The 19,677-nt window shown below is 45.4% G+C and overlaps 1 protein-coding gene across 2 annotated transcripts in view; it reads right to left on the bottom strand.

Annotated features, from left to right (window-relative positions):
• The window catches only part of PUSL1 (pseudouridine synthase like 1), an 88,072-nt gene extending 69,831 nt beyond the window's left edge, over positions 1 to 18,241 (bottom strand). The window contains exons 1-2 of one of the 2 annotated variants that reach the window (XM_044275245.1): positions 18,130 to 18,241; positions 14,843 to 14,900 (exon numbers count right to left, since the gene is read on the bottom strand). In XM_044275245.1, coding sequence (XP_044131180.1) covers positions 14,843 to 14,900; positions 18,130 to 18,188 — 117 coding nt within the window. In that variant the 5' untranslated portion in view covers positions 18,189 to 18,241. Of the gene's footprint in view, positions 1 to 14,842; positions 14,901 to 18,101 lie in introns of both variants that reach the window. The other variant, XM_044275246.1, reaches the window with a different exon arrangement.
• Between the last annotated feature and the right edge of the window lie 1,436 nt (positions 18,242 to 19,677).

Here is a 19,677-nt window from a genome sequence, read left to right on the forward strand (position 1 = left end):
GCGGCAAGCGTTTAGGAGGCACAGCATGAGGGGCGCCGCCGGCCGGCCGCCCGAACGTATATAACCAACCATATTTTCTGCCGATATGTACCAATATCGGCCGAAATGGAATATGCCCATTTTCGGCCGATATTTTCGCCCGCCGGAATTTCGGTGCACCCCTACCTGTAACACAGCATTTATTCTGGATCAGTACCTTTTAAAATAATAGAATGCAAAATTCTGGTTAACAAGTCCTGCTACCAGTGATACAGGAACGATAAACTTGTTTTGCTCCATCTCCATGGATCACCAGTAATGCTCCTGACCACTTCCACCAATTCTTCAAAAAAACAACAATTCTCAAATACAAGATCTATGGAACCAGGTGGCCCAGATATCAAAGGATAGTTGGAATCTGACAGCCCCGCTGAGCCCTGTGACCTTTCTTTTTCATTATTGGGAGGAGCTGAAGGATGGGGTCCTTCTGGAACGTAGGCTGCCGAACCTCTTCCATGCACTCTGTATGGTAACTAAAAGGAGCATTTTACAACACTGGCTCCGGCCCTCGGTTCCCTCCAGGGATGACATTTTAGCTTGTCTTAGAGAGTTACTGACTTTGGAGCGAGGGGATGTTATAAAGCATAAGGAAAGGAAGGGAGGCAAATTTCTAATGAAATGGAGAGGCTTTCTGACACAGTTTTTCTCTGATTCCGAAATTGAGCATGTCATGAGACCCTTCACATTAACAAAGTGGTACCTGGAGGAGCAGTTGAAAGGGACGCTAGGCCGCTTGGCACAATAACAGGTTTCTTATAACCGCCCGTAATGTTACTAGTATGTCGATATCATACTTCTAGCCCATGTCTGTCGAAAGGTATGGTGAATGTTCTGGCAGGACGACAGTTTTGGATTGGGGTTGGGAGGAGGGGGGGAGGGCGATTGGGTTTTCTCAGATCTGGGGAGGGGGGGTGGGCCTTTATTTGAAGGGTTTTGAGAATAAATTAACGTAGAGGGCAAATTTTCTTGAGTCTTTACTGTATACATAGGCATCAATGTCTGTTTCCTGAAAATGATCTGTAACAAACATACAATGCTTTGGAATTGTACTTTATGTATGTCCTTTCTTTGGAAAATAAAATTTTCTTGGAAAAAAAAAAAACTATTCTGGAACATCCTTCTTTAGAACGGGAGGTGCTGCCATCCTTCTTTTATGCCTCCTGGAAGTGTATTTATTTTACGTACTTATATAGCGCTACTATATTCCACAGCGCTTTACAGACATTAGCATCCAACTGTCCCCAATGGGGCTCACAATCTAAGGTCCCTATCACGATGTCTTTGGAGTGTGGGAGGAAACCCATGCAAAGATGGGGAGAACATACAAACTCCATGCAGATGTTGGATGATGATGATGATGTTTGGATTCAAACCTAGGAACCCAGCATTGCAAGGCTCCAATGCTAACCACTGAGCCACCGTGCTGCCCAAATGTATGGATAAAATGATTCTGCAATAATGATGAGACGGAGACTACTTCCACCTCTCCCAACTTCTTCCTACCAATGACTGAAGGCCACTGATATGTGCAGGCAGGTACACATGACGAGGTTGGAGTAACCTTATGTTCTTCTCAGTTATTATAGCTTAGCAGACCACCGGAAAAAATATGATGCCCCCAAGGAGGGCCCGGTTACATTGTTGTCTTTTGCTGTCGGAATTTTGCCACGGATTCTGCAAGGCCAGGTGGTTTACAGTTGCAACCCCACCAACAAGAGACATGTCTGTTGTTGCAGTGATGTCCAGATAGACTTTGCTGGAAGCCACGGCAGGTGTCCGTTCAAGTTTTAGCTCCATTCACTGGGGCTAAACTGCAAGAGAGTCCGAGGCATTCAAACTGATAAAGTCTGCTGTGTGACCATACCCCCAATGGAGTTCTCAGGACTGTAACATTGGTGGCCCCTGTTTCATCATTCCTTTTACAGGCCCTTCGTTGTGCTAATGAGACCAACCTAGAGGTTTGACCCACACCCACTGATCAAACATATCTAATCTGTCCAACACCCTACACCCCTACTGAACAGCAGGTACAGTAGAAACAAGCACTTTGAATGGAGCAGGAAGAACAGCTCCGTTCAAAGTGTAGTGGCCGTGCTGAGTTACTGCATCTCAGCTCCCACTGAAGTGAATGGGAACTGAGCTGCAGTAACCCGGTAGGGCCACTACACTTAGAAGAAGCTGGTTTCAGCACCGAACACTGCAGAGAACAGCTGAGGGGTGGGGGAGCACGGAGTCGAACCCCCACCGATCGGATATTAATGACCTATCCCTGTGGTGGCGAACCTCCGGCACTCAAGCTGTGGTAAAACTGGCTGTTCTCAGAACACCATAGAAATGAATGGAGCATGCTGGGAGTCGTAGTTTCACCACAGCTGGAGTGCCGGAGGTTAACCATCACTGACCTATCCCGAAGACATGTCATCAATATCAGGGGCCCAGCAAACCCCTTTCAGCAGATTTCATCTGATTTGTGATCCCTTCTCAGGAGGATATATACCAGATTTACACTGTATGCACTGCTGATGTCAACCACCAGGACATACAGCCAGTACTGTTCACAAGCTGAAGCCATTATCTCTCGTCGACTACACTTTCCAGGTGGCACCAAGTGCTGTGCATGGAGGCCTCCAGCAGGGAACGAGTCTGGAGAAGGTTAATTACTAGCAGGTGATGCAAACAGCGGGCCTTAGCAGGAAACACGTGGCCATGGTCGGGGGCTGCCTGATACGGCAATGCATCCTCATTAGCTTGGCATCCTCTAAGGTTTTTCTTTTTAAAGATGCTGCAAAGTGTTCGCTTATCTGCCAGCAGGTTCTTACACTAACTGAGAGCCCTAGGCATGAAACGAGGTAGTCCAACTACAGACATGACGGAAAGATGGATAGATATAGATTTCTGGATGTAGATACAAGTGTGGCCAAACGTTTTGAGACTGACAGTGTTTTTGGATCTTTTTGTCGGATATTTCTATGGTATACTGAAGTACAATTATAAGAATTTCTTTTTTTTCCCCCATTTTCATTGATGAATCTATCAAGTTTTTATCAATATTTCCAGTGTTGACCCTTCTTCTCCAAGACTTAGAGAAGAAGGCCCCAATCCTGACTGATGACATCCACTGCTTTAGGCCTCATGCACACGACAGTATTTTTTCACGGTCCGCAAAAACGGGGTCCGTAGGTCCATGATCCGTGACCGTTTTTTCGTCCGTGGGTCTTCCTTGATTTTTGGAGGATCCACGGACATGAAAAAAAAGTCGTTTTGGTGTCCGCCTGGCCGTGCGGAGCCAAACGGATCCGTCCTGAATTACAATGCAAGTCAATGGGGACGGATCCGTTTGACGTTGACACAATATGGTGCCATTTCAAACGGATCCGTCCCCATTGACTTTCAATGTAAAGTCTGGAGTCCCTTTTATACCATCGGATCTGAGTTTTCTCCAATCCGATGGTATATTTTAACTAGAAGCGTCCCCATCACCATGGGAACGCCTCTATGTTAGAATATACTGTCGGATATGAGTTAGATCGTGAAAACTCATTTCCGACAGTATATTCTAAGACAGAGGCGTTCCCATGGTGATGGGGACGCTTCTAGTTAGAACATACTACAAACTGTGTACACGACTGCCCCCTGCTGCCTGGCAGCACCCGATCTCTTACAGGGGGCCGTGATCAGCACAATTATCCCCCTGTAAGAGATCAGGGCAGACCCCCCCCCCCCCAGTTTGAATATCATTGGTGGCCAGTGCGGCCCCCCCCCCCTCTATTGTAATAATAGGTTGGTGGCACAGTGTGCGGCCCCCCCCCCCCTCCCTCTATTGTAATAATTCGTTGGTGGCACAGTATGCGCCCCCCTCCCCTTCCTCCCTCTATTGTAATAATTTGTTGGTGGCACAGTGTGCGCCCCCCATCGGCCCCCCTCCCCTCTATAGCATTAACAACATTGGTGGCCAGTGTGCGGCCTCCCATCTCCCCCCCCCCCCTCCCCCCGATCATTGGTGGCAGCGGAGTTCCGATCGGAGTCCCAGTTTAAATCGCTGGGGCTCCGATCAGTAACCATGGCAACCAGGATGCTACTGCAGCCCTGGTTGCCATGGTTACTTAGCAATAGTACAATAGTAAAAGATTCATACTTACCTGGGAGTTGCGATGTCTGTGTCCGGCCGGGAGCTCCTCCTACTGGTAAGTGACAGTTCATTTAGCAATGTGCCGCACAGACCTGTCACTTACCAGTAGGTGGAGCTCCCGGCCGGACACGAACATCGCAGCAGCCAGCAGGTAAGTATGAATCTTTTACTATTGTACTATTGCTAAGTAACCTTGGCAACCAGGACTGCAGTAGCGTCCTGGTTGCCATGGTTACCGATCGGAGCCCCAGCGATTAAACTGGGACTCCGATCGGAACTCCGCTGCCACCAATGATTGGGGGGAGGGGGGAGATGGGAGGCCGCACACTGGGCACCAATGTTGTTAATGCTATAGAGTATAGTGGAAGGGGGGGGCCGATGGGGGGCGCACACTGTGCCACCAACAAATTATTACAATAGAGGGAGGAAGGGGGGGCGCACACTGTGCCACCAACAAATTATTACAATAGAGGGAGGGAGGGGGGGGGCCGCACTGGCCACCAATGATATTCAAACTGGGGAGGGGGGAAGTCTGCCCCCTGCTGCCTGGCAGCCCTGATCTCTTACAGGGAGATATGATAGTACAATTAACCCCTTCAGGTACCGCACCTGAAGGGGTTAATTGTGCTGATCACGGCCCCCTGTAAGAGATCGGGTGCTGCCAGGCTGCAGGGGGCAGTCTTTTACACAGTTTGTAGTGTATTCTAACTAGAAACGTCCCCATCACCATGGGAACGCCTCTGTGTTAGAATATACTGTCGGATATGAGTTTTCACAAAGTGAAAACTCAGCTCTGAAAAAGCTTTTATGCAGACGGATCCTGTGTGCATCCGTGTTCTTTCACGGACCCATTGACTTGAATGGGTCCGTGAACCGTTGTCCGTCAAAAAAATAGGACAGGTCATATTTTTTTGATGGACAGGATACACGGATCACGGTCTCGGCTGCAAAACGGTGCATTTTCCGATTTTTCCACGGACCCATTGAAAGTCAATGGGTCCGCGAAAAAAAACGGAAAACGGCACAACGGCCACGGATGCACACAACGGTCGTGTGTATGAGGCCTTACTGTTGGCCTGTACAGTGAGATGAAGGCTTTTAGAGGATGGCCTGGTGTCCAGAAGGGCGGCACTTCTCTCCAAGAGAAACATTAGGGACAGACTAACATTCTGCAAGAACCACAGGTTTGAACTACAGACGACCGAGTAAAATTATTTTCACTGAGAAAGCCCCTTCAGACAGTTTGGGACATCTGGAAGGATGATCGTCTATTAAAATAAAAGTCAGCACTACCATGAATCCTGTGTCATGCCAACAGTAAAGCATCCTGAGACCATTCATGTGTGGGGTGGCTTCTCATCCAAGGGATTGGGTTCACTCACAATTATACCTGAGAACACGTCCATGAATAAACAACATCCTCCAAGAGCAACGTCTCCCAACCACCAGCAAACTGGTGATGAACAATGCCTTCAGCTGCCAAGCGCACATACAACAGGCCAGCCAGTTTCATAGGTACAAATCTGCTGACAGATGCCCTTTAACTTTTTTTTTTATTCTTCCGCCCATGTAACAGTAGGATGGCTTGTTTTTTGCAGGACAAGGTGTAGTTTTTAATGGCGCCATTTTGGGGTGCACATTACTTACTGAACTTTTATTATCTCTTTCTAGAGGTGGCTATGAATAAACAGCAATACTGCCGTGGAGTTTTTAGGTTATAAGTTTTATGGCAGTCAATTTTGGGCTTAAGTAACATGATAAGTGTACTCTCTGGGTCAGTACAATTACAGCAATACCAAATACATGTGTATTATTTGATTACTTTTGCACAATAAAACATCTTTCTATGGAGATGTGTAGGGCTTGATTTTTGCAGGACGACATGTAGTTTTAATGAATGTCACTTTGGGGTACATAACACTTTTTGATCACTTTTTATAAATTTCTTTTTGGGGTGGTAAATCAGCAAAAAACAGCAATGCAGGCTTTGGTTTTCTTTTACAGCATTTATTGTGCAGGATAAATTATGCAGCTCGGGTCATTATGGACGCAGTGATACCAAATATGTGGAGGGGTTTTGCTTTTTGCAATTTCTTTCCCAATAAAAAAAATTTCGATTGAAAAAAAAGGTGTACTTTGTATCTTGTAATACTTTAACTTTTATTTTTACCGCTCATTAGTCCCATAAGGGGACTTGGACAGGCGAACTTCTGATTGCTCTCGTCGTACACTATACTGCTTATGTAGTACATTTAGATGCCGCGGTTGCTACCAACAGTGACATCTGAAGGGTTACACATCCCAGATTGGCACTTCTGTTGATCATTACCATTAGAGCAGTAACTGGGTTCTCATGTCATTTTAGTAAAAATTTTTAGCCATTAGTTATTAATTTTTTTTTTTTTTTTTTTTTTTTTTTTTTTATTAATAAGTTTTCAATTAACAAACAAAATGCACATCAGAATCATAAGGTCCAGTTCAGTTTCAAATGACATCTTATGGACAAACCAAAAGTAGTTTGTGAGTGCAATCCCTCAACTATTACCCTCCCCCTGTGACAGATAGCAGATCACCCTCTGACTAAGGCTACTTTCACACTGGCGTCTTGGCTTTCCGTTTGCGAGATCCGTTCAGGGCTCTTACAAGCGGTCCAAAACGGATCAGTTTTGCCCTGCATTCTGAATGGAAAAGGATCCGCTCAGAATGCATCAGTTTGCCTCCGTTCTGTCTCCATTCCGCTTTGTAGGCTGTCGGGGGGTAATACGCTGCCTGCACACAATGTAAGTCAATGGGGACGGATCCGATTTCTATGACACCATAGAAAACGGATCCGTCCTCCATTGACTTTCAATGGTGTTCAAGACAGATCCGTCTTAAACTATGTTAAAGATAATACAAATGGATCCGTTCTGAACGGATGCAGACGGCTGTATCATCTGAACGGATCGATCCATGACGGATCCGCACAAAAAATTTGAGTGTGAAAGTAGCCCAATTTAAACCCATACATAAGGAGCAGCAGTACAGACTGTTATTCAACTCTTTGATAATTAAAATGAAAAAGGGCAACGGTGCGCCCCAGGGGTAGTGACAGCACTCCAGCAACGTCCCCCACCCATCTATTAGTCAGAAACACACTGTTATGCTTCCCAAACTTCTGTTAAGAGCCAGCCAAGAGCTACACACTATCTATCCATAGACCCCAAATTTTGAAAGGCATTTTCGTTTAAGATCGACCTCCCCCTTTCCAACCGAATCACTACATTCAATCTTGCAATAAATTCTGCTGCGATCGGAGGCAGCGGCTGTACCTGCCAATGTTTTTCATGCCTGGTATAACATTCTATTTATGGTTCAATAAGTTTTTATTTTCATTTATAATCATAAAGGAAACATCACAATTTGCCGTATAGAACCCACATAAATAAATGCGACATGCAGTCTTAAACAGCAGTATAGCATTATATAACATTCTATTTATTCCTGTAATAACAGCTAAGTTATCTGACTCGAAAATGCCAAGCAGGCATATTTTGGGATCAGGAGATAAATTAGCACTATATACAGTACTTTATTTATTGTATTATGTCATGGCAGTATACTTTCAAGGCACTGCAATTCCATAGCAGGTGAAATAGGTCAGCCCCCGCCTCCCCGCATTTCGGACAACAGGAGTCACTTCTATACCCGGTTTTAAAGAGAAATATTGGAGTCTGATACACCCTATGTATCATGAACAGCTGCGATAATCTATCCGATTCACTCAGAGATAAGTTCAGGGTAAGCGCTAGTGTGTCCTCCCATTGGGTATCAGTTATTACCCCAACATCCTTTTAAGCTTAAATCGGGTATGACTTCAAGAATTCCCCGTGTAATGATAGACAGATTTTCGAGATCGCCCCCTTTACTGATCCTATTGCCACCACCGCCTCAAGCGTCTGATTAGTTGTGTATTGTAGTGATGATAATTTGGATTGCGCATCCAGTCCGTGAGCGGAGAGGAGGCCAAACTCGGAGCACAGCTGCCGAGACTGTTTTAGGAGTCCCTGGGAGTATAACTGACCAATATTCCAAATTCCTTTCTTTTCCCATTGGGAGAACACTGTCAATTGGGATACTTCTGGTAAGTCAGGATTATTCCAAATGGGAGAGATATTTAACAATCCTGAAACACCCAGAACCTCTCTAGCCTTTGCCCACACCTTTCTGATAAGCCCCAAAACCGGGGCAGATTTTAGTCCTGGATCCACATCCCCCTCCAGGACCGCCACTGGCAAAGAACATCCCGATGTCTATTCAACAAGTCTACCTTCCTTCCCCACACCGCCAGAGACACTCCATCCCTTAAAGGGGTTGTCCAAGTTATATTTATTGATGACCTATCCTCAGGATAGGTCATCTCATCAATATCAGATCGGCGGGGGTCCGACACCCGGCACCACCGCCGATCAGCTGTTTGAAGAGAAGGCGCGCGCCGTGCCAGCGCTGCCTCCTCTTCATTGTTTACCTGCTCGCCATCACATCTCCAGCGGTGAGCAGGTGTAATTACACCCAAGCCATCCCATTCATTTCAATGGTACGGATCGCTCCGATCTGATATTGATGACCTATCCTGAGGATAGGTCATCAAATATAACTTGGACAACCCCTTTAAAGTGTTGCAACTGAGCTAATAGGAAGTATATTAAGGGGTTAGGCAGTACTAAACCGCCCACATCCTTGCCTCTTTGCAGAGCTTTATATCCGATTCTACTCCTCTTGTTTTTCCACAGCAAAAACCGAAAGATTTGTTGTATTTTGTAGAAGTAATGCATGGGTCTCCAAACTGGTGAGTTATGGAGCATATACAGACGTGGACAAAATTGTTGGTACCCTTTGGTCAATGAAAGAAAAAGTCACAATGGTCACAGAAATAACTTTAATCTGACAAAAGTAATAATAAATTAAAATTCTATAAATGTTAACCAATGAAAGTCAGACATTGTTTTTCAACCATGCTTCAACAGAATTATGTAAAAAAATAAACTCATGAAACAGGCATGGACAAAAATGATGGTACCCCTAACTTAATATTTTGTTGCGCAACCTTTTGAGGCAATCACTGCAATCAAACGCTTCCTGTAACTGTCAATGAGACATCTGCACCTCTCAGCAGGTATTTTGGCCCACTCCTCATGAGCAAACTGCTCCAGTTGTGTCCGGTTTGAAGGGTGCCTTTTCCAGACTGCATGTTTCAGCTCCTTCCAAAGATGCTCAATAGGATTGAGGTCAGGGCTCATAGAAGGCCACTTTAGAATAGTCCAATTTTTTCCTCTTAGCCATTCTTGGGTGTTTTTAGCGGTGTGTTTTGGGTCATTGTCCTGTTGCAAGACCCATGACCTGCGACTGAGACCAAGCTTTCTGACACTGGCTAGTACATTTCTCTCTAGAATTCCTTGATAGTCTTGAGATTTCATTGTACCCTGCACAGATTCAAGACACCCTGTGCCAGACGCAGCAAAGCAGCCCCAGAACATAACAGAGCCTCCTCCATGTTTCACAGTAGGGACAGTGTTCTTTTCTTGATATGCTTCATTTTTTCGTCTGTGAACATACAGCTGATGTGCCTTGGCAAAAACTTCGATTTTTGTCTCATCTGTCCACAGGACATTCTCCCAGAAGCTTTGTGGCTTGTCAACATGTAGTTTGGCATATTCCAGTCTTGCTTTTTTATGATTCGTTTTCAACAATGGTGTCCTCCTTGGTCGTCTCCCATGTAGTCCACTTTGGCTCAAACAACGACGGATGGTGCGATCTGACACTGATGTTCCTTGAGCATGAAGTTCACCTTGAATCTCTTTAGAAGTCTTTCTAGGCTCTTTTGTTACCATTCGGATTATCCGTCTCTTAGATTTGTCATCAATTTTCCTCCTGCGGCCACGTCCAGGGAGGTTGGCTACAGTCCCATGGATCTTAAACTTATGAATAATATGTGCAACTGTACTCACAGGAACATCTAGTTGCTTGGAGATGGTCTTATAGCCTTTACCTTTAACATGCTTGTCTATAATTTTCTTTCTGATCTCTTGAGACAGCTCTTTCCTTTGCTTCCTCTGGTCCATGTCGAGTGTGGTACACACCATATCACCAAACAACACAGTGATTACCTGGAGCCATATATATAGGCCCAATGGCTGATTACAAGGTTGTAGACACCTGTGATGCTAATTAGTGGACACACCTTGAATTAACATGTCCCTTTGGTCACATTATGTTCTGTGTTTTCTAGGGGTACCATCATTTTTGTCCATGCCTGTTTCATGAGTTTATTTTTTTACATAATTCTGTTGAAGCATGGTTGAAAAACAATGTCTGACTTTCATTGGTTAACATTTATAGAATTTTAATTTATTATTACTTTTGTCAGATTAAAGTTATTTCTGTGACCATTGTGACTTTTTCTTTCATTGACCAAAGGGTACCAACAATTTTGTCCACGTCTGTATAAGAGTTGCGACATTAGCACCATTTTAATCAGATTGCCCCTACCAACTAGGGATATGGGCAGTTTATGCCAGGAGGCAGTCTTGAGCTTGAACTTAGCTAGCAACGGTACTATATTATTATCGGTTATGTATCTGTGGGGATTGAAGGAGGTTTCAACCCCTAAATATTTAAAAGGAGGACACTACCCTCAGTTTAGTTTGATCGACACATAAACTTTGCAGAAGCGGGGATAATGGAAGTATCACAGACGTATCCCAATTAATAAGCAGTCCGGACTGTCTGCTAAATTCGGATATGAGTGATATAATAGGGTCTATGGATGAAGCCAAGTGACCCACATCCAACAGCATATCATCTGCGTAAAGCGATACCCGCTCCTCCATATCGCCTCTTCTAAAGCCCTGTAGTACCGGAGTGGTTCTAAGTAGACAAGCTAATGGTTCTATAGCAATAGCAAACAAGAGAGGGGACAAGGGGCATCCTTGCCTCGTTCCCCTCTCCAGTGCCAGCGACGGGGAAATCCCCCCCCCCCCCCATTCACCCTAATCCTAGCCCTTTTTTATATGGGCCGAAACCCATTTTTGACATAACTTCCCAAAGGTAATCCCACTCAACGCTATCAAAAGCTTTGGCCGCGTCGAGCGAGTTCCTAGCCCTGCATCTCTCCCCCTCCGCCTGTCCAACTGGAGATTCAGGAACAGGCGTCTGAGATTTAGGGAAGTGGACTTTCCTGGCCTAAAGCCAGATTGGTCTTCATGAATAATAGTATGAATAACATTCAATAACCTGTTAGCTAAAACCTTGGCCAGTATTTTAATGTCCGCGTCAGCAGAGAGATAGGTAGATAGGAATCCACCTGTGTAGGATCCTTGCCTGGTTTTGGAAGCACTACCACAATCGCCTCTCTCATCGAGCTGGGTAAAGTACCTGCCCGATAGGAGTCCCTAAAAACATTAAAGGAGGTGTGGGAGTAAAAGCTCTTGGTGCTTCTTGCAAAATTCCCCTGGCGCCTTCTCGTTAGGGAAGGATCCTAGCGCCAAGTTCTTCCAGCTGAATGTAGCATCTCTCGATGTTCCATGGACAAATTGGGTATTAAAATGCCCATTAAATAGTTTTCTCTATCCGTTGGGCTAACCATCAACCTTGATTGGTAGGCTTCCTTGAAATGAGCGTGGAAAACTCCTAATATAGCTCTATCTCCGGTAATTAAATCCCCTTGCATATCCCTAATAGCGGTCACACAGGAGGGGCCATATTGTACTTTAATAAGAGTGGCTAATAAATGACCGGCACTCTCACCCTCTATAAAATACTTCTGGGTCCTAAAAAAATGTCTCTCTCTATTAGATGTTCCTTTAACAGTCCCTGGGCCTCCTACTAGTATATATTTAGATTCAGTTCTCAATACCCTGTTGGAGAGTTCCATAGAGAGAGCTCTATTTTATGTCTTGTGGACACTAATACTCTTAATATACACTCCTCTTACATACACCTTCATTTTGTCCCAACCGTTTGTGCAGTGGCCGACCCAATATTAGTATAAAAAAAAATTCTACCAGTGCATTGGAAATAGTATTGACTGTGTCTACTAACTGGAGCCAGAATGGGTTCAGTCGCCAAATAGGAAATTTAGGGCAAAATTCAAGACCTAATCTCAGCTGCACCAAAGTGGGGAAATGATAGGATATGCTACGGGGGACATAAGAAACCTCTTGGATCATGTCCAATAAGGTCGGGGACCCCAGCGCTAAATCAATTCTGGACAATGAGTTATGTGAGGAAGAGTTAGCATGAATATTGTCGTTATCACCTTCCGAAATCATCTAGCCCATGAAGTGGGTGAATAGCCCAGTGCACAGTTATCTGGAGTGAACTTATCAAGAGCCTTATCCATATATATATATATCATTAGGGAACCTGGCTGTGAATGCCAATACTTTTTTCAGAATCTCACTGTCGAACAGTGGGGGAATATATATTGCCACTAGGATCAACCCAAATTGAAACATGGAGCATTCAACACATCCAAATCTTCCCCCATTGTTAATATATGTGTCTCTAGCAATAAAGGGAATGGTCCTATGCACTAGAATACTGACACCACGCACATGAGTGGAGTAAGTGGAGTGATTAATGAGCCATCCATGCTTTATGTATCAGGCGAGTTTTATCAGGAGTGAGATGTGTTCCAGATAGACAAATGATTGCAGGTTGGTGTGCTTGTAGAGCATGGAGGACAGCGTGACACTTAGAAGTCTGGCCCATTCCCCTTACATTCCAAGCAATAATCTTAAGGGTACCCATCATTAAACCAACTCCATACAAACATTTGCCTGCTGCCACTTACCCCTAGGGAGCCATTATATGGTCCGATAGTAACCACGAGTTCTGTCTCAAGTCGTCGACGTCCCCCACAAAAACCAACCCAACACAAATCAGACATTTCTCTCTACGATAGAGGAACTGGGGTACAGTAATGTATACACAGACTAGCAATGAATCTGTCTCAATAGTTCTACTCGGCTTCGAGCCCTGGCTTTCTTTATTATTTTGACCCACCATACTGCGGCAAATGTAAGGGCACTCCCCAACCAACCCTCTTTCCCCTGCTTATAACAACATTAACTCAGCAAGGATATATATCAGGAACCGGTTTATGTCCCTTTAGTCCTCAATGATTTGGACGACCATCAGAGGCTACGTATATTCCACAATGTTTTCAGGTGTTGCCACGGAAATCCTTTTTGTGCGTATCCAGCCATTGACCCGCCGTATCCGGATTGTCGAATAGATGTGTCTTCTCTTTTGCCACCACTCTCAATCTGGCGGGATATATGGCAGTTGTAGGACTCTCAGCCGTTTCTTGATGTCCAGGAAACGTCAGGAAACAGAAAAATACGATTTCCATTCATAGTAAGATCCGCACATCTTGCGCCTTTTAATATTGCATCTCGATTTCTAAAATACAGAACTTTAAATCAAAAGAGGTCTTGGCGGCGCCCCTGGTGGTAGCGGGCGAAATGGTACGCGGTGAGCCCACTCAATAGCAAAAAATTTTATCAGCATAAACGTTACAGCATCCGTGTCCTGCGTATGCTCAGGCACGCCGATTATTCAGACGTTATTGCACCTTAGCCTGTTTTCAAGATCATCTGATTTGTAACTAAGCAGTGTGACATTATGTATTACACATTGCAGATCCCTTTTCACGGGGGGCATTTGACCCTCCATTTCACCAACACGCTCTGTCACTTGCCTCATATCTTGCCTTATGAGTAAAATGTCCTCTTTGAGGCCCCCCGTGTTTAGCAAGGCGAGCACCATGTTGCACTGTGCCACTGCTGTATACACATCTGTAATGGTGGGTTCCCCCTCTGGAGTGGCCCCTCTATCCATTAGTGCACTCTGCTGCTGGTACCGAGCAGGGGCCGTCACTCCCAGCGATTCTACTGCATTGACTTCCTCTGGGTTCAGAGCCGTTACTGAAGTAGCCGACGAGCAGGCAAATTTCTCCAGCCGCGCAGCCACATCCGATAGCTTTGCAGCTTGCGCAGCGCCATTATGTTTCACTGGCGTGGCGAGACCACACTCCTTCCCTTCCTTCTCCTTAGTCTTCTGGCGCGTCATTCAGCTGCTTATGGATGGCGATTCGCAGGAGGAACACTTTCTCTCAAGTAGGTGTAAGGCTGCCCACCAATACAGCGGGAATCCCAGGATTTTACAGGAGGTTTAGCCAGGGGCTCTGCGCCGCACGTCCACTCACATACCCGGTCAGGCCACGCCCCCATTGATCCCTCTTTTACCTTTTTCTGGGGGGGGGTCAAAAGAATCCAAAAGCCACTAAGAGTGCCTTCACATGCAGTAGATTTTGTTCTACAAATTTTATGCAACCGAAAATCAGTTGAATGGGGCCTGCAGAAATCCATGTGCTTGCCCCCAAAACAACCTCATTCACATGAATGGAACCGATTATTCAGTTAGACATTTTCTGCAACAAAAACTGCGGCGTGTGAAGGCGTCCTAATAGCAGGAACCTGCGCCGGTCGTCCTTCGCTGAGCTAAAAGTGTTGTTCTTTATTCTTCACTGCTCAATATTGAAGTAAAAATTGAAATAAATAAATAAATAAATAAATAAATAAATAGTTACTTCCAATGGGAGAAAATAAGGAAGGATGTTCTGTCACTCACCTCCAAATAATTTTCCACTCCTAAAACTGCTTGAGTTTCTGGGACCCTGACGACTCCGCTAAAAAAAGGAAAAACAACTCAAGTCATAGAAAAAAGTACAAGGCAGCAAAATACAATAAACTGGTGGATGAAAAGCAATAAAAGGGGTTGTCCCATGACACAAATGTACCCCAATCTACAGGATAGAAGACAAGGGTCTGAACACTGGGGATCCCGCTGACCACTAGAACAGGGGTCCATGTTTCCCCATTTGAAAGGAGTTGTGGCAGATATGCATGGATAGGGGAAAGGCATGGTCATGGGACAACCCCTTTAAAAAAGGGACCTATACTAATTAAAGGGGTTTTTCCAGGAGTAAGATATTGATGACCTATCCTTTGATGCTTTCACATGCATGCTGCAGCCTCTTCACAGCTTACCGAGCACAGCGCCGCTCATTGTATAGAGGCTGTGCTTGGTACTGCAGCCTAGGCCCATTCACTTGAATGGTACTTAACTGCGGCTAGGCCATGTAAATGATGAACATGACATCACTGGCCTAGGAAGAGGGTGTGGCCTCTTCAAACAGCTGATCAGCAGGGGTGCCACCAATCAGGACCCCCACCAATCAGATATTGAGGACCTATCCTCAGGATAGGTCATCATATGCAACTCCTGGAAAACTCCAAAAAATTTTTTTCTTATTCCTAGAAAAAGTGCCACTCCTGTCAGGTTGCATCCGATATACCAGTGGAAAAACAAATCAAATGCCAAACTGCAGATAAGACCTTTTTCACATGTCCGTTAATCACGGACAGTACACGTACCCATTGACGTTAATGTGTCTATTCACACATCAATGGTTTTCCACAGACTTTGGGCCCATGCTGACACCAAGGACGCATGCCCTATACCAGCGATGGTAAACCTTTTTAAGACCGAGTGCCCAAACTGAAGCCCGAATCACACTTATTTATCGCAAAGTGCCAACACGCAATTTACCCTGAATACTACAGTCCAGTATAGTATATCTGCCATGTATCTTATGATCTAGCTATAATAACCTGCCTACATTCCATGTGCTGCCTGTGCCGTTCATAGTGTGCCCTGCACTGATGAATGGCAGGAAAAGTCTACGGCATATTGGTACACCATAGACTTTTTCCAGGGTGTGGGTGCCCACAGAGAGGGCTCTGAGTGCTGCCTCTGGCACCCGTGCCATAGGTTCGCCAACACTGCCCTATACTGTCTGCGATCATGGCTCCCCCATGCACATTATAGTCTATGGGTCCTTAAAAAATCATGGCCACAACACAGATAGCATCCGTGTTTTGTCCATGTTTTACAGATTGTGATTAGGAGAGGCCCTTGAAATTACAGGGGTTATCCAATATCAGAAACTGCATGTTTTCTGAAAACATTGTGGAATATACTGTACATAGCCTCTGATGGTTGTCCAAATTGAGGACTAAAGGGACATAAACTGGTTCCTGATATATATCCTTGCTGAGTTAATGTTGTTATAAGCAGGGGAAAGAGGGTTGGTTGGGGAGTGCCCTTACTCCATCAGCACAAGTGGCCGACATTCAACACCCAGGATTGTTTTTAGCTCTGGAACCTGAAACGGTTTTGTACAAGTGAACGATTGTCCTACGAAACTGAAACTAACAGGTAATCTTTAATGATGTCATTAAGTATCGCTGCACGCGTCACAGTAAGGTACGACCACACGGTCAGGTTTTTTTTATGCAGTTTTTTAAGCCAAAACCAGGAGTGGACGTTAAAACGTCTTTAAAACGTTCTCTTCTATTATGATCCACTGTTGATTTGGGTTTAAAAACTGCATTAAAAAAAAAAAAAAATAAAAAAAAAAAAAAAACACAGAACGTGTGGTAGAACCCCCTATGGGTGCCTTCACATGCTGCAGAAAATTCTGCCCGAAAATCCGCAGGATTGTTGCAGATTTTTGGATGTGAAGTATGGTGCAGATTTCCTGTCTGAGAATCTCTCCATTGAATTCAATGGCAAACTGATTCTACAGCAGAAAATGTCGCGGAAAAATTCACAACATTATCCGCAGCGTTTTCCATAGGATGGTGGAAGTCTTGATGTTGCGGAATTTCTGGCAGAATTTTCCGCAACATGTGAAGGCCCCGTGTGTACCTGTACACTGTGCAGCTTTGGTCGCAGAAAATCGGCAAGAAATCAGCACCAAAAAAACATACACAGATCCTATTTATCGTGGTTTTGGCGCGTTCCTGTACTGTTTTTGGTGCGGATTTCCCATTTATATTAAGAACCTCATTGTAGTCAAAACCACTCTACAGAAGGTGCGGCATCGCACAAACAGCTCACATGCTGCAGATTTTAAAATGTATACGGCGAGTCAATTTCCACACAGAACAAAATCTCCTTCACTTTGCGGGTACTGTGTGACGCTGCGGTTTTCTGCATGGAAAAACCGCACGTAATCCGCATCGTGTGCAGTTACCCTAAGGGCACATGAACATATTTTTTGTTTGCCTTCTGTGGGTCAGATGTGGACCCATTCACTTTAATAGGTCCTACAAAAGATGCCGACAATTGTCAGTGCAGAGAACAGAAAAAGAGATATGTGAATGAATTTCATTTTATCACATCATTCAGTAAGGGCACTGTCACACTAGCGTTTTTCTTTTCCGGCATAGAGTTCCGTCCTAAGGGCTCAATACCGGAAAAGAACTGATAAGGCATATCCCCATGCAATCTGAATGGAGAGCAATCTGTTCAGGATGCATCAGGATGTCTTCAGTTCAGTCTTTGACTGTTCAGGACGGAGATAATACCGCAGCATGCTGTAGTTTTATCTCCGGACAAAATTCCGGAACACTTGCCGGAATGCCAGATTCGGCATTTTTTCTTATTGACACGCATTAATGCCGCATCCGGCCCCGAGTGTTCAGGCAAAACGGATCCGGCATTGCGGTCTGCACATGCTCAGGTCCCTCATACAGGTCATACTTACCCCGCTCCCTGGCACCCGCACGGCCGCCGCTGCAGCTCGTCACCAGCGATGCTAGGTAGGCTTGTCCCTGTGCCCGTCCTGCTATTGTCTTTTTTGATCCGTGCAGGCACCAGAAGCGATGTGGGTGCTGGGGCAGTGTAAGTATAACCAGTATGAGGGCTCTGGGCATTTTGGGGGTTAGATAACCCCTTTAATGGTTACCCTCCCCCTTTAAGGCAGAACAAACCTGCTTAGCTCTACAACCTGCTATGACGTGTAATGCAGACCAGCACTTACCTCCCCCTGCTAGCCCTGAGACACCTACCTATACTTGGTTCCACAATACTGGAAGAATATCAGATACCGAGCTCTGCTAGAACCCATTCTGGAGATCAGCGCTCAGCCACTGACAACTTCAGGAGAAACACAAGGACGAGCCGGCAAGAAAGGCCCCCAAAGCTGCCCGCAGCTGCCTGACCGATCTCTATCTGTTTCTTCCAAGTAATACGCGCGCCCTCCTCTCTCATACTGCACTCGCCCCCTAAACACCTACTTATGTAGAGAACTATAGAGCTGGAAGCGGCGGTAGTTTCACTATTGCCTCACGTTCTGGGGTTTATTAGGTTTGCTGATAAAAGATAGAGAGGTTTCAGGGGCCTGATGTACAAAAGGTCGCGCTATACTGACGTTAATTGACCTGTCTTTCGCCTGAATGTTTACCTGGGCGCTTTCTTTGTGAATTACGTTGTGTTTATGTATATGTGTATATATATATATATATGTGGTGCCGGTAATTTTTTTTCTACTGGCAATGTTAATTGCTGGTATTTTCCTGTGCGGACTGCTACTAATAAGCGCTTCCATTGTGGAGCAGTCATTAGTGCAGCCTTTACTTCCCACCCCCACCATTACCCTGGGTTCACACCTGAGCGTTTTACAGCGCGTTCCTACGCGCTGTAAAACGCTCAACAAGGAGAAACCAATGCTTCCCTATGGGAATGGTTCTCACCTGGGCGTTTTACAGCGCGTACGATCGCGCTGTAAAACGCCCGACGCTCAAAAAAGTTCTTGAGCTTCTTTGGGGCGTTTTGTCGCGCGTTCCCGTACATAGACTTTCGGGAACGCGCGACAATGGGCGTTCGCTTGTCTCTGTATGCGCGATTGTAAACGCAAGTACAATCGCGCTTACAGAGCGCTCCATCGCGAACGCTCAGGTGTGAACCCAGGGTTAGTCTTACTGCATTAGTTCTGGGGTGCACTAATTGGGGCATTATTAACTATGGGGTGCACTAATTGGGGCATTATTAACTATGGGGTGCACTAATCGGGGCATTAGTATTATTGGGAGCCACAGTATGATAGCGACTTAACGCCCTGTGCTAGGCCATCCCCCATAATTACACCCCCTTTAAAGTGTGGCTTAACTTGGCCGGTATTTTTTGTTGGGAAAGCTGGCAACCCTACCTTCACACAGCGGGTCTGCAAAATGCGTGATCCAGCCGTGTGCTCACCACATTACGGATGCGGACCCATTCACTTGAAAGGGTCCGCAATCCGGAAGGTGCGGTGTGGAACGGAGACACGGAAGCACTACAGTTCACTCCACTGCACTGGCAGCTTCTCCCAGGCTGACCACAGCTCCCTTCATCCAAACTGACTGCATCATGGAGATTTATGATCCAGTCAGTTCCTATGTGATTGTGGGTCTATTTTACTGTACTCAGAGGATGTGTGTACACTATAATAGACCGGCGATCAGATAGGAGCTGACTATATCATAAATCTCAATAAGGCAATCAGTTTGGGTCAGGGCACCCCCAGTCAGAACGGTAGATGTGGCTGACACACAGACAGTTTCCTGGACCATGCATGG

The sequence above is a fragment of the Bufo gargarizans genome, unplaced genomic scaffold (assembly GCF_014858855.1).
Source record: "Bufo gargarizans isolate SCDJY-AF-19 unplaced genomic scaffold, ASM1485885v1 original_scaffold_993_pilon, whole genome shotgun sequence".
Taxonomy (NCBI): Eukaryota; Metazoa; Chordata; class Amphibia; order Anura; family Bufonidae; genus Bufo; species Bufo gargarizans.